Here is a 15,550-nt window from a genome sequence, read left to right as displayed (position 1 = left end):
GTGGGTTCCTGTGTGGTGTTACTCTAGGGCTCCTTCACTGCGCGCCCGGCTTGGCCAGCTCCAGCACCGGGGGCTGGTCCCAGGGTCGGGGGTGAGCAGCAGGGAGGGGGAGGTGTTTGTACAGCGCCTAGCACGGCGGGGAGGGGGGCCCAGATGCTGTGATCACAGGCGGGGGGGGGGCGGGGGTTGGGTGGCTGGTGCAGCCTCCTGCTCCCCGTCGGGCACTGGGGGCGGCCCCGCACAGCCGCGGAGCGGGGCGTGTCTGCTGGCGCGGGTCCTCCCGGGGCGCAGGGCGGCGGGCGGCCGCCGGGGGGCAGGCGCGGGCCGGGCGCGGCGGCGGCGGGGGCGGGGGCGGGGACGGGGACGGGGAGGGAGCGGAGCAGGCCGCGGCCCGGGGCCCGCCATGCCGTACGCCAACCAGCCCACGGTGCGCATCACCGAGCTCAGCGACGAGAACGTCAAGTTCATCATCGAGAACACGGACCTGGCGTGAGCGGGGGGGCTATGAGGAGTGGGGGGTTGCGGGGGGGCTCGGCAGATGGTTGGGGGGAGCGGGGGGGCTGTGGGGAGTGGGGGGCTACGGGGAGTGGGGCACTCAGGGAATGGTTGGGCGGCTGCGGGGAGCAGGGGGGCTCGGAATGGTGGGGGGGCTGCAGGGAGTGGGGGGCTCAGGGAATGATTGGGGGCTGCAGGGAGTGGGGGGCTCAGGGAATGGTTGGGGGGCTGCGGGGAGCAGGGAGGCTCAGGGAATGGTTGGGGGGCTGCAGGGAATGGTTGGGGAGTTGCAGGGAGCGGGGGGGCTATGGGGAGTGGGGCACTCGGAATGGTGGGGGGGTTGCAGGGAGTGGGGGGCTTAGGGAATGATTGGGGGCTGCAGGGAACAGGGGGGCTGCGGGGAGCAGGGGGGCTCAGGGAATGGTTGGGGGGCTGCAGGGAATGGTGGGGGGGTTGCAGGGAGCAGGGGGGCTTGGAATGGTGGGGGGTTGTAGGGAGTGGGGGGCTCAGGGAATGATTGGGGGGCTGCAGGGAGCAGGGGGGCTCAGGGAATGATTGGGGGGCTGCAGGGAGCAGGGGGGCTACGGGGAGGGGGGCTCAGGGAATGGTTGGGGGCTGCGGGGAGCAGGGGGGCTCAGGGAATGGTTGGGGGCTGCGGGGAGCAGGGGGGCTCAGGGAATGATTGGGGGGCTGCAGGGAGTGGGGGGGCGGCTGCAGGGAATGGTTGGGGAGTTGCAGGGAGCGGGGGGACTACGGGGAGTGGGGCACTCAGGGAATGGTTGGGGGGCTGTGGGGAGCAGGGAGGTTCGGAATGGTGGGGGGGTTGCAGGGAGTGGGGGGCTCAGGAAATGGTTGGGGGGCTGCGGGGAGCAGGGGGGCTCGAAATCATGGGGGGGTTGTGGGGAGTAGGGGGCTCAGGGAATGATTGGGGGGCTGCAGGGAGTGGGGGTGGCTGCGGGGAATGGTTGGGGAGCTGCAGGGAGCTGGGAGGAGCTCTGCTGCACAGAGTTGCCAGGCTCTTGGGGGGGGGGGCACATTCCTCCCTTGGGGAGGATCCTGCTCCCCTTGCCCCACAGCTGTGAGGGGCCTGGGCCACATCCCACACTTTGCCCCACTCCATTCCTCCTGGGGCGAACAGGGCAAAGGGCTTCACTGCACCTTGAGGCTCCATCTCTTCTTCCTCTCCCCCCCCCATTCCCCTCACCGAGCTTTTCCCTGCCCACCTTCAAGCCTTGGGATCCTGTCCTCCCCTGGCTCTAAGATGCCTGAGGGGTGCCCCACTGGGTGGGAAAAGGAGACCCCCTAGTGCATGGTGCCCTCTTCCCCTCAGTGCGTTGCGGGGTGGTAGGATGGTGCCGGGGCACAGACGGGGCTGCTGGGGCCCTGGGGGCAGGTGATCAGGCTGAAGGACTGGTGGAGGCTGGGGGGGAACGCAACAAGGAGAAATGCCACCCACACTGGGATGATCCAGGCATCACAATTCCCACTCTCCAACTCCATAGATTGGCCCCGCTACTTTGGTCTTGACCTTTATGTCCCTTGGCTGGGGGAAGACAAATTTCTCCCCGTAAACAAACCCTGTCCCCCCCAGCTATCTGTGTCCTGGCTCTAAAGGTTCGTTCACAAGTATGTTTCATCTTTACATTGTTGTGTTTAGCATGATCCTTGGCTAAGTATATTCAGGGCTCTGTGCACTCCTCATTTTTGCCACAGAATTGTACTCCAGAGTCTGTTTTCCTTTTAAAAAATAACATTTCTAGTTTTGTTTGTGAAAAATCCCTTAAAAACATGAACAAAATGTGACCCAAGCCCTTACTGTGTGCGTGAATCTGCAAACAGCCTGAAATCATACCCCTGAGAGGTGGGAACTGCCCTATTTATTTCAGTGGAGCTGGTAATCCACAGTTCAGAATTTAAGTGTCAGCATTGTCTACCATTTGCTGCTGATTGTTTTAGCAGAAACAGATAATGTGCTTATCCTACAAACCCAGACGACCTCCCAGGATCCCAAAAGGGCCAACTATCCTTACCTGGCTGCCAAAACCTCTAGCCTCTCTCCCCTCCAGATAAAGAAAAGTCTGTGGTAGGGTGAAAACATAGGGAAAAGGTAAAATAAATGGCCTCCACACATAAATAGGAGCTAGGATGCAGATTATATTTTCATATTGAATTTATTACTCTCCATTTTCAATTTAAAATTAAACTAATCTTCAGCCTGCCACACTAGAGTCCCACGCAATCCAGGGACCTTGCTGCAGAATCAGGGGCCAATGTTCTGCCGAGCACAAGGGGCCGTGACTGTATTACTGTGGACACTTTAGTTTATGGCATTGTGACCTCTGTAAGAATTTCACAGATAATCATTAGCAAGTCTTGCTTTTCCACTAGGGCCTCTCTCCTCAGCAGGAATTGCCAGTCATTAACCTGGGGGTGGCTTGTTATGGGGAGACTGTAGAGAGTATGATTGACCCTCTTATCATGAGTGGTCAGATCAGGGATGAAGGCTCAGGGCTCTGTTTATAGACTGCCCGCTATTAACGAAGGGCAGTAGCATTAGGAGCAGGGTGCTGAAAGCTGCAGAGAGCCCCATTGGGTTTACTCTATCAATAAAGCTTTGCTGGGGGAGCAAACAAATAGAGCTGTGGTTGAATGAGGAATGAAGAGGATCCAGGAAGCAGGTATTGGCAGGCTGCACTTTGGCCAGGTCTGTTTGGAGCAAACCTTGTACCTTAAGACACTCGGGCCTGGTCTATGCGTAAAAGTTAAGTCAGTATAGCCCACGCCCCTTATCGGTGTAGCTATGCCAACCTAACTCTTAGTGTAGATGCAGGTAGGCCATCAAATACATCAACGTGACTATCATCGTTCAGAGAAGTGGCGGAGCTGTGTAGACCACAGTGTTCCCTCCACAGTGTAGACCAGGGGCGGGCAAACTTTTTGGCCTGAGGGCCGCCATCGGGTTTTTGAAATTGTATGGAGGGCCAGTTAGGGGAGGGGGTCATGCCCCTGCCCCCTTGGCCCCCCAGGACCCCTGCCCCATCCAACCACCCCTTCTCCCTTGATCACCCATGGAACCCCTGCCCCTGACTGTCCCCTGCCACCCCATCCAACCCCCCCTCTCCTTCCTGAATGCACCCCCCCGGGACCCCTGCCTCATCCAACCACCCCTTCTCCCTGACCCCTGACTGCCCCCCACTGCACCATCCAACCCCCCTCCTTCCTGACTGCCCCCCCCAGGACCCCTACCCCCATTCAACCCCCCTGTTCCCCGCCCTCTGACTGCCCGACCCCTATCCACACCCCCGAACTCCCCTGCCCTCTATCCAACCCCCCTCTCCCTGCCCCCTTACCGCACTGCCTGGAGCACCAGTGACTGGCGGCACTACAGCCATGCCACCCGGGTGGAGCCGGGCCATGCGGCCGCCACCCTGCAGCACAGAGCACCGGGTCAGGCCGGGTGCTCTGCAGCCGCGCCGCCCCGAGCATGGTGCCGGCGGCGAGGTGAGGCTGTGGGGGAGGGGCTGGGGACTAGCCTCCCAGGCCAGGAGCTCAGGGGCCGGGCAGGAGGGTCCTGCGGGCCGTAGTTTGCCCACCTCTGGTGTAGACAGTACAGCCTCCCTCGGATACTATGATGGTGGATGTGGTATCGGACTAGAGAGAGAGAGACGCCCTGAATGTCCCTGTCCTCATACTGAGCTCTCCTTTGTGTAGAGTTCATGTTAGCTGAGGTCAGGGTAACTCCTCATGTCTGTCTCTCTCTCACATGGGATAAAATGCATTTTGAAGTTCATTACTTGTGTTTCTCAGTGCTGGTTTTCTCCTCTGTTACAGGGTAGCGAATTCCATCCGAAGAGTGTTTATAGCTGAAGTTCCCATAATAGGTATTTTCTCCACCTTTAGTCTTGTCTTGTCTGTTCATGAAGAAGATCCCGTAGGGGTACATCTGCACAGCAGTTAAGAGGGGGATTCCTAGCTTGGGTGCACAGGCCTGTGCTAGGTCTGCTTGAGTGATCACACTGAAGATAGCAGCGGGGACACAGTGGCACAGGCCATGGCTTGGGCTAGCCAGCTGCGTGCAGTCCCGTGCACCCTCTTGGGTAGCTAGCCTGGGTGGTCACCTGCGCTGCCGTGACCACACTGTGATTTTTAGCCCAGTAGCTCAAGCACGGCTAGAACGTGTACTACCTGAGCTGGGAATCACCCACAAAACTGCCATGTAGGCATCTGCTGCCATTGTCACTGGTCCTTCGGTTCCCAGCCATCCTCTCACCTGTGCCAGACTTCCCTCTGCCCCTCATCTTTGGGGAAAGGTATGCAAATGGTGTTAAGGTTCCTGAGCCTTTAACATTTAGTTAGTCATTAGGTTTTGCACATGGGAGCTAAGACCATCTAAACTTTTCAGCCTCTCTGAAACCATGTATCATCCTGGGGGTACATGCCCCAGGAACTCAGTGTCTTTCCGCCTCCAAGAGATTTCATTACTTGTTTCTGTTCTGTTTACAGCCATAGACTGGGTCCAGATAGATGCTAACTCCTCTGTGCTCCATGACGAGTTCATTGCACACAGATTGGGTGAGTAACCAACATCTTAAAGAAAGGAGGAAAATTATTCTGGACCTAAGTATGTCTAGAATGTATTGTAGGGAACAATCCTAGAATCATAGGGCTGAAAGGGACCTCATGAGGTCATTTAGTCGAGCCCCTTGTGCAGAGGCAGGGCCAAGTAAACCTAGACCATCCCTGACAAGTGTTTGTGAGCCTGTTCTTAAAAACTTCCTTTGGTAACCTATTCCAGTCCTTAGACTTTCTAACTAGAAGGATAGTTAATATTTAATCTAAATCTCCCTTGCTGCAAACTGAGCTGATTACCTCTTATCCTACCCTCCGTAGTTATGGAGAACAGTAGATTGCCATCTTCTTAATAACAGTCCTTGACATATTGGAAGACTTATGTCCCCCACCCCCTTAGTCTTCTCTTGACTGATCATGCCCAGTTCTTTCAACCTCTCCTCACAGGTCAGGTTTTCTAAACCTGTTTTTTCATTGTTGTTGCTCTTGTCTGGACCCACTCCAATTTGTCCACAACGTTCTTGAAGTGTAGAGCCCCAAACTGGACACAGCGCTGAGCAGAGTGGAGCCGTTACCTCCCATGTCTCACATCCAATTCTCTGTGAATACATCCCCGTATGACATTTGTCTTTTTTGCAGCAGCACCATACTGTTGACTCATTCATGATCTACTGACAGGTTTCAGAGTAGCAGCCGGGTTAGTCTGTATCCGCAAAAAGAAGAGGAGGTCTTGTGGCACCTTAGAGACTAACAAATTTATTTGAGCATAAGCTGAAGTGAGCTGTAGCTCACGAAAGCTTATGCTCAAATAAATTTGTTAGTCTCTAAGGTGCCACAAGTCCTCCTGTTCATGATCTACTATAACCCCCAGATCCTTTTGTGCAGTACTGCTGCCCAGCCAGTTAGCCCCCGTTTTGTGTTTGTGCATTTGATTTTTTCCTCCTGCGTGCAGAGCACTGCACTGATCTGTGTTGAATTTCTCATGGTGATTTCAGTGCAGATCTCCAATTTATGAAGATCATTCTGAATTCTAATCCTGTCTCCCAAAGTACTTGCAACAAGCAGATTTTATAAGTATGCTCTCTGCTCCATTAAAGACATGAATGAAAATATTGACCAGTACTGGACCCAGGACAAACACCCAGGGGGCCCCTCCATCCCCTTGATAGGTCCTCCCAGTTTGACATTGAACCATTGATAACTATTCTGAGTACAGTCTTTCAACCAGTCATGCACCCACCTTACAGCAATTTTATCTACACCGTATTTTACACTCTTACACTGGCCCACAAGATGTGTGGAAACTGACCCTATTGGTCTTTTCTGTCTCTAACTGCTGATGGGACCTTCTGTGATGGTGAGATGCCAGGAGCTTTGTCCCTCTCTGATGGTCCCACCTGGAGGGATGTTAGGTCCCTTGGTATCACTTAGACGTATTTCATGGTGTTTTCTGCACTCTCCCTAACTATCATCTCTCCTCAGGTTTGATCCCACTCACCAGCGATGACATTGTGGATAAGCTGCAGTACTCCAGGGTGAGTTCAGAGATATGCCAATATCTCGTTGAGAGGGCTGTGGGGGGAGAATGGCCTGATCTGACATGGGATGCTATACATTCTCATTGGCAGAGAATAGTGGTCCTGACCTGTTTCTTACCCCCTCTCCCTAGGATTGTACATGTGATGAGTTCTGTCCAGAGTGTTCTGTGGAGTTTACCCTTGATGTCCGGTGCAATGAAGACCAGACTCGTCACGTGACATCCCGTGATCTCATCTCCAACAACCCTCGGGTCATACCGGTCAGTATAAGATCAAGTCAGTCAGTAAGGTCTCTTCCCTACCCTTTCTCTAAGCAGAAACATCAAGGCTCCTGTTTGATAGCTATGACGTCCTTACATTTTAGGCATCCTAGCTAGGCATTCTGTCTGTCTTCCCCTCCACAGTCCAAGTATGCACTCTTAGATCATCCATCGCCAAGTTCTTCCTAGACAGCCTCAGTGTTACATCACCTAGACTTGTGTTCTAAATCATGATGGCTGGGGGGCTCTTTGGAAGAGCTCTCAGAACCTTCAAAGGCCTGGCAGAAATTCTGCTGCCTGCAAGTTTGCTTGTTGGCCCTCAGCAGTGCTAGGTGGCAGCGGTATCTCAAATGAGGCATCGGAGCCATGTGGCTCTTGACAGGCCTCGGAGAAGGATGTTAAGAGAGCCCCAGGAGAATGGATTCAAAGGGATTTGGTGGGGCAAGTCTTTAAAATACCGCTAAATCAGGGATACCTAGCCACAGGTGAGTAGTCTGAAGGCTGCCCCTCGTTTTCGCAAAGTGGAGCAGATCGCAGATGGTTTTCTTTTTAAAAAATACTGTGCCGAACATTCCTTGGAGTAGCCAGACCACTTTGATTATGGTGGGGCCCTGCGTGCTGGGTCTGTTATCTGCAGGCCAAGCCTCCATATTAAAGATAGAGCCGCTCTGTGCAGCGGCATGGAACCACAGGGGTCACATTCGGCCCACAGACTGCACCACTCGGTCACCCTATAATATGGGAACGCTGGTTGGAAAGATGTATAGGCTGGCTCTTCCTCCCTATACAATCACCAACCCAGGTGTGTGGGGCTGGAAGGGACCAAGAGAAGTCAGCTAATCAACCCCCCTGTGCTGAGGCAGGACCAAGTAAACCTAGACCAACCCTGACAGGTTTTTGTCCAACCTGTCCTAAATATCCTCCAACGATGGGAGCTTCACAACCTCCTTTGGAAGCCAATTCAAGAGTTTCAACTATCCCTATAGTTAGAAAGTTTTTCCTGAGATCTAGGTTAGATATTCCTTGCTACAGATTAAGCCCATTATTTCTTGTCCTGCCTTCAATAATTCGCTACGGGCTAAGTCTGTTTGCAATGACGGTCCTCTTAGTTTAGTGGGTGAGCCAGGGTTCAAAGTCGGGAGAAAGGGGTTGGTCCCCACAGTGACCTCATCTGTGGCTCGTTCTGTGCAGGTGACTTCCCGGAGCAGAGACAATGACCCCAATGACTACGTGGAGCAGGATGGTAAGTGAGTCACTGTATAAAAGAGCTGCAGAGAGAAACAGATTTTCCTCTTGGGCTCTTTGCCCCACACCCCAAATTACTAGTCAGTTAACCCTGGGGCACTTGCAGATGTGGTGCTGACAGCCAAAGCTGGCACTGTGGAAATGCCAGTGTGCACAGGGTTAACTTTTTGCTCCAGTAAACAGATGTGACCCCTGCATTTACTGCTACTTCGGAGTTAGAGTGTTTGGGAGGTAAAGGAGATCATCTCTCTTTCTGTTATAACTGGATGTTACAGCAAAGATGCAAAACCAGCTTTTCCTCATCTGCTGTGGTCTAAGGGCCAAATCATGCCCTCATCCACATGTACAGCTCCCATTTTTCCATCAGTGGGAGTTGCATGGCTGATATCAGGGAATGAATAAGCCCTTCTAAGACTGTAAATGAGCTCTGCTTTCTAAGGAGATTTCCCTATGCACGAATAGTTCCCCACTCACTCATCACTCAAATGCAAGCATGCTACCATGCGAGGATTTCTCCTTTGCAGCCACTCTCCCACCCCGATTTGACTCAGTGTTTGTGCTTCTCAGACATCCTCATTGTCAAGTTACGGAAAGGCCAAGAGCTGAGATTGCGAGCCTATGCCAAGAAGGGGTTTGGCAAGGAGCATGCCAAGTGGAACCCTACAGCAGGAGTAGCCTTTGAGTATGATCCAGACAATGCGTTGAGGCACACAGTCTACCCCAAGCCGGAGGAATGGTATGTTCTGGGTTGCAAATAGCATTGGTTGAGTGGCATGTGTGATCACAACCAAGAGAAAATATTCTGTATTCAGTACAAGAGACTACATTAATGCAACACTAGCTGAGAAATTAAAACTACAAGTTATGAGATTACTTAAAGTTAGGGTTCCCATAGCATCTGTATTGTTCCTCCAGTAAAGGTGGTCATCTGGGTGGGTCATCTGGGTGGTTAATGCTACTTTCAGCTTGAGATATTCCTGTAGTATTAGGCATGGGTGATCCTTACTTTGACAGCCTTAGTGTCTCCCATTCTAAATATTCTTAGTCAAACGTGTTCACTACAAACTCAATTTAATTTCCTTTCACATCATTTCCAATAGCTGGTCGAGTTCTAACCCCAGAAGTAATTTGTTAGAATTTGGTAAGCAACTGAAAATAGGGGGTTTGGAATGAAAATGCCGCCTCGCCCTTAGGCAGAGCGACTCCTGTGTGTGTGCATTTGAGTGTATTTGACTATAACAGTGGTTCCCAGTTATTTTCTTGGAGCTTCCCATGGTGTGAATTGGGCAATCCATCTCCCCTCCCCTCCTCCCCCCCACACCTCTCTCCTGGTTCTAACGCCATGTGCTGACACAGTTGCTGCTGTCTCTCCATTTTTCTGTTGCTTTTATCTTAGTATTCCACGCCCCCCCCCCCCCCATATTCTTTGCCGACATTTTCCCCTGCTTCCCTTCCTGACGCCCTCCTACACACCACCACACCAGAAGGCTACCTGCTCCTGCAGGTGAGGAGTGACCATTGGGGCCATCCAAGGCGCAGCTGAGTGCCAGGGGAGCAGAGAAGAGGCACTTGAGCTGGCAGGCTGCTGCCGGCAGCCCTGTACTTGTAAGCTGCCCCCACGGATGCGCAGGGAAGATTGGGTGGCTTTTAATGAGACGTCTGTTAGTTCACTTGCAAACATGGTAGCTTGTTTGCAGCCTGAGTGTCGGAGGCAGGAGGTGGAGCTGGGTCCTTTCCCCATCCTCTTTGATTCTCTCCTGTGCCAAGCCCTGAACTAGCCTGGCATGCCCTTCTCCAACAGCGGGCCTGTCCCTCGGTTGGGAAACACGCATACGTCTTTAGCTAAGATCAAGTATAGCAGTGGTTCTCAACCAGGGGTACGTGTACTCCTGGGGGTATGCAGAGATCTTCCAGGGGATACGTCAGCTCATCTAGAGATTTGCCTAGTTTTACAACAGGCTACATAAAAAGCACTAGTGAAGTCAGTACCAACTAAAATTTCATACAGACAGTGAATTGGCTATACTGCACATTGAAATGTAAGTACAGTAGTTATATTCCAACTGATTTTATAATAGTAAAAATAAAAGTAAGTAATTTTTCAGTAGTCGCATGCTATGACACTTGTATTTTTATGTCTGATTTTGTGAGCAAGTAGATTCATAGATATTTAGGTCAGAAGGGACCATTATGATCATCTAGTCTGACCTCCTGCACAATGCAGGCCACAGAATTTCACCCACCACTCCTGCAAAAAACCTCACACCTATATCTGTGCTATTGAAGTCCTCAAATTGTAGTTTAAAGACTTCAAGGAGCAGAGAATCCTCCAGGAAGTGACCCGTGCCCATGCTACAGAGGAAGGCGAAAAACCTCCAGGGCCTCTTCCAGTCTGCCCTGGAGGAAAATTCCTTCCCGACCCCAAATATGGCGATCAGCTAAACCCTGAGCATATGGGCAAGATTCATCAGCCAGATACTACAGAAAATTCTTTCCTGGGTAACTCGGATCCCACCCCATCTAATATCCCATCACAGGCCATTGGGCCTATTTACCATGAATATTTAATTACCAAAACCATGTTATCCCATCATACCATCTCCTCCATAAACTTATTGAGTTTAATCTTAAAGCCAGATAGATCTTTTGCCCCCACTGCTTCCCTTGGAAAGCTATTCCAAAACTTCACTCCTCTGATGGTTAGAAACCTTCGTCTAATTTCTAGTCTAAATTTCCTGGTGGCCAGTTTATATCCATTTGTTCTTGTGTCCACATTGAGCTTAAATAATGCCTCTCCCTCTCCGGTATTTATCCCTCTGATATATTTATAGAGAGGAATCATATCTCCCCTCAACCTTCTTTTAGTTAAGCTAAACAAGCCAAGCTCCTTGAGTCTCCTTTCATAAGACAAGTTTTCCATTCCTCGGATCATCCTAGTAGCCCTTCTCTGTACCTATTCCAGTTTGAATTCATCCTTCTTAAACATGGAAAACCAGAACTGCACTCAGTATTCCAGGTGAGGTCTCACCAATGACTTGTATAACGGTACTAAAATCTCCTTATCCCTACTGGAAATACCTCTCCTGATGCATCCCAAGACCGCATTAGCTTTTTTCACGGCCATATCACATTGGCGGCTCATAGTCATCCTATGATCAACCAATACTCCAAGGTCCTTTTCCTCCTCCGTTACTTCTAATTGATGCGTCCCTAGTTTATAACTAAAATTCTTGTTATTAATTCCTAAATGCATGACCTTACACTTCTCACTATTAAATTTCATCCTATTACTATTACTCCAGTTTACAAGGTCATCCAGATCCTCCTGTAGGGTATCCCTGTCCTTCTCTAAATTGGCAATGCCTCCCAGCTTTGTATCATCCGCAGACTTTATTAGCACACTCCCACTTTTTGTGCCAAGGTCAGTAATAAAAAGATTAAATAAGACTGGTCCCAAAACAGATCCTTGAGGAACTCCACTGGTAACCTCCCTCCAGCCTGACAGTTCACCTTTCAGTAGGACCCGTTGTAGTCTCCCCTTTAACCAATTCCTTATCCACCTTTCAATTTTCCTATTGATCCCCATCTTATCCAATTTAACTAATAATTCCCCGTGTGGCACGGTATCAAATGCCTTACTGCAATCTAGGTAAATTAGATCACTGCGTTTCCTTTGTCTAAAAAATCTGTTACTTTCTCAGAGAAGGAGATCAGGTTGGTTTGGCACGATCTACCTTTTGTAAAACCATGTTGTATTTTGTCCCATTTACCATTGACTTCAATGTCATTAACTACCTTCTCCTTCAAAATTTTTTCCAAGACCTTGCATACTACAGATGTCAAACTAACAGGCCTATAATTACCCGGATCACTTTTTTTCCCTTTCTTAAAAATAGGAACTATGTTAGAATTCTCCAATCATACGGTACAACCCCTAAGTTTACAGATTCATTAAAAATTCTTGCTAATGGGCTTGCAATTTCATGTGCCAATTCCTTTAATATTCTTGGGTGAAGATTATCTGGGCCCCCCGATTTAGTCCCATTAAGCTGTTTGAGTTTCGCTTCTACCTCAAATATGGTAATGTCTACCTCCATATCCTCATTCCCATTTGTCATGCTACCATTATCCCTAAGATCCTCTTTAGTCTTATTAAAGACTGAGGCAAAGTATTTGTTTAGATATTGGGCCATGCCTAGATTATCCTTGACCTCCACTCCATCCTCAGTGTTTAGCGGTCCCACTTCTTCTTTCTTTGTTCTTATTTATATGGCTATAGAACCTTTTACTATTGGTTTTAATTCCCTTTGCAAGGTCCAACTCTACCTGACTTTTAGCCTGTCTCACTTTATCCCTACATGTTCTGACCTCAGTAAGGTAGCTTTCCTTGCTGATCCCTCCCTTCCTCCACTCCCTGTATGCTTTCTGCTTTTTCTTTATCACCTCTCTGAGATGCTTGCTCATCCAGCTTGGTCTACAACTCCTGCCTATGAATTTTTTCCCCTTTCTTGGGATGCAGGCTTCTGATAGCTTCTGCAGCTTTGATTTAAAATAATCCCAGGCCTCCTCTACCTTTAGATCTATAAATTCTTCAGTCCAATATACTTCCCTAACTAATTTCCTTAATTTTTGAAAGTCAGCCCTTTTGAAATCAAAAATCCTAGTTGCAGATTTATTTTTGTTAATCCTTCCGTTCAGTTTGAACTGAATTAGCTTATGATCACTTGAGTAGTTTTGAAGTGAGGTGAAACTTGGGGATACGCAAGACACATCAGACTTCTGAAAGGGGTACAGTCGTGCTGGCTAATGTCTGTTGGCAGACTGTATTGTGCTTTGGCCATTGGACTCTTCCATCTCTGTAATCTTAAATACACGAATGCCATCCTCCTGCCCCAGTTCATTCATATGCTGAATGTTGTCCACTCGTGGGACCAAACTGCTGCCCAGGGTGAGAAGGAGCCAGTGGGGAGGTGGGTTCCAGCACTAACCTTAATTGCTGTATTTGATCCTAGGCCAAAGAGCGAATACTCCGAAATTGACGAGGATGAGGCCCAGGCTCCCTATGATCCCAATGGAAAGCCAGAGCGGTAAGGAGCAGTGCATGGGGAAGGAGGGCATTTCCCAACGCCACCTGGAAGCGCCTCAGCGCATTGTCTGGGCCTTTAGTGGTGGGGTTCAGTGACTTTGCAGAACGATTTGCCAGCCTCAGGAGCTGGTGTTTCCTGGGGAGTAGGTTGGGGCCCATTGGTGGCGCAGTGAAATGGGAACCAGGACTGGCTGGCTGCTCCCTCCAAGAGAACTTGCCCTATCAGAGAATGGGAATCCATTCAGTGGGGCAGTGCAGGACTCAGGGTGCCTCTCCTCTCAGATAAGAGTGCTTCTTCCATGCTGCAAAGCTGGTTGGGACCACCAAGCTTTGGGGCTCATGACAAATCACTGCATGGTCTCCAAGAGGGGGCAAACCAGCAGAGGTTTGTTGAGGGCTCTCATCTCCTGGGGGAGGAGGAGTATCACTGCAGTAATCCCCTTTAGACCACAAGCCTGTCCCAGGTAGAACAACAAACACAGTAGCTCCAGGTAACAAAGTAAACACACTAGTCCTGCCCCAGGCCTACCTTCCCACAGAGAGGCTCCAGTGTGTGGTTGTATCCTGGTCCTCAGCTGGGCTGTTTTTCAGGAGCTACCGCAAGAGATCTGCCTCTTTCCTAACCTCCGCTGAGCTGAGCTGAGCTGACTCTCCTTTTAACTGCCCCCTCCATGTCTGACTGCTCCTGCAGAGAGGGCAGGGCAGGGCAGATTAAGCCTACAGAAGCTCATTAACCCTTCCCCAGACAGGGCGGGGTGCACGAAGCCTCATTTACACTGTGCTGGGTTATACACATCTAATGGCTGACCCTGATGTCATCAAAGGCTTGCTGGGGAGTTGTGTGAGTGGTACAGAGATGTCTCATTCCTGACATTTGTTCCTCTTGCACTGGCTTCTCTGCACTGGCACGTGCATACCATGCTGCATCTTTGTCTACGATGAATATGTTTGAAGCTGGGCAGGTGAGCTGAGATTCTGGGACATACTGGTATCCCCATTTCCAGTGCTGAAATGACTGTTAACAATTTGTATTGCAGTAGTGGCCAAAGCGGCCACCCAGTCAGATCCAAGCCCGTTGTGCTCGGCGCTGCGTGATGGGTTGCATGGCAATTGTGAGCAGAGACAGAAATTCCTCGAGAAAGCTTTCTGAGCAATATGCAGTAGCCTGTAAACTTACAAACCGTCATTTTGGATCTACGGCTGCTGGTGGAAGATGGGTGGAAAGGAGGGGCTAACAAGGTTCCCAGGAGCTGGGAATGAGATCTCCTTGCAGTGAAATACAATAGGGTGGAAACACATTGCAGAGAGAAATCTCCAGTTCTTTGCATTCCTATATAAGAATTTTAATTTCCTCCAATACCCTCAGGTTTTATTACAACGTGGAGTCCTGCGGCTCCCTGCGGCCGGAGACCATCGTTCTATCGGCACTGTCCGGTCTGAAGAAGAAACTGAGCGACCTCCAGACCCAGCTAAGTCACGAGATCCAGAGTGATGTCCTGACTATAAACTGAGCCCTGCCCCTTCCTGCAGAATCTCCCGTTGTGACCAAGTCTCACTGATGTGCCACACTGTTCATGGAGCCACCTGCTTTTTACCTGGGGTGCGGCTAATCGGAGCCAAGTGAACATGGAGCCCTGCTCCCTGTGTGCTGAACCTTCAGTCTCAGCGCCTTCAGGCCTTTCTGGCACTGAACTGGTGGGGATGTGATGTGTATTGAGACGGCTTCCAATCAGTCGCCCTTCAGAGCATGGAAGCTGCTCTGGGGGAGCAGGGGTGAGATTTCCAGAATAGTGCGGGGATGCTCCCAGCTGTCGCCAGTGAGACCCAGGTGTGGTATATTATTATTGTTGTGTGGGGATGTGAATCTGTGTAAACGACCCTAGCTCTTGCCTGTTGACACTGGACTCTGGCCATCCGTCGGCTGGGCTTTGGAAGCATGTATCTCAGCTCAGTTGCACTACCATATCCTGTTTGTTACCATGCTGAATAAAGCCTTTTTCCTATGTTCAGCCATCCCAGAAAGCTTGTCTGAGGCTGCAGGAGGAGGGTCCTAGCCATCCGTTCTCTCCTCCAGACATGCACGGAATGAGGTCTGCTTTGCAGGGCTGGCTGCTCTTTTTGCTGCTCCAGACATTCTCTCCTACAGAAACCAGCCCCCAGCCCTGGCACTTGTATATAGTGTGGCATCTGTGGCTAAGGTGAGTCTGTCTGAAGCTGGGCCGGGGAGCTGAGCTGCTGCAGAAGGCAGTGCTCCAAGAGGGACCCTATGTGCCAAGGAGGCTTAGCTGGATTTAGATGCCTCGGGGGTACTCTGTATGGGGTACAGGGTAGCTGGGTGCCTGTCACTGATAACCCCT

The 15,550-nt window shown here is 50.7% G+C and overlaps 1 protein-coding gene across 1 annotated transcript; it reads left to right on the top strand.

The window, feature by feature from the left end:
* Nucleotides 1–357: 357 nt before the first annotated feature.
* POLR2C (RNA polymerase II subunit C) lies at nucleotides 358–15,202 on the top strand. Its single transcript, XM_048870857.2, has 9 exons — nucleotides 358–489; nucleotides 4,327–4,376; nucleotides 4,999–5,067; nucleotides 6,547–6,599; nucleotides 6,734–6,862; nucleotides 8,054–8,105; nucleotides 8,675–8,843; nucleotides 13,120–13,194; nucleotides 14,560–15,202. Exons 1-9 carry the CDS (start codon nucleotides 404–406, stop codon nucleotides 14,702–14,704), a joined length of 828 nt encoding a protein of 275 aa, XP_048726814.1. The 5' UTR covers nucleotides 358–403; the 3' UTR covers nucleotides 14,705–15,202.
* The last annotated feature ends 348 nt before the right edge of the window (nucleotides 15,203–15,550 follow it).

This window comes from Caretta caretta, chromosome 12, assembly GCF_965140235.1.
Source record: "Caretta caretta isolate rCarCar2 chromosome 12, rCarCar1.hap1, whole genome shotgun sequence".
NCBI lineage: Eukaryota > Metazoa > Chordata > Testudines > Cheloniidae > Caretta > Caretta caretta.
The sequence above is the reverse complement of the archived record's forward strand: the minus strand, read 5'-3'. Positions and strand labels throughout refer to the sequence as shown.

Coding starts and splice junctions, on each gene's coding strand:
- POLR2C (XM_048870857.2), top strand. CDS start 404: ATGCCGTACGCCAACCAGCCCACGGTGCGCATCACCGAGCTCAGCGAC. Junction 6,600..6,733: donor ATAAGCTGCAGTACTCCAGG/GTGAGTTCAGAG, acceptor CCCTCTCCCTAG/GATTGTACATGTGATGAGTT. Junction 6,863..8,053: donor ACAACCCTCGGGTCATACCG/GTCAGTATAAGA, acceptor CGTTCTGTGCAG/GTGACTTCCCGGAGCAGAGA.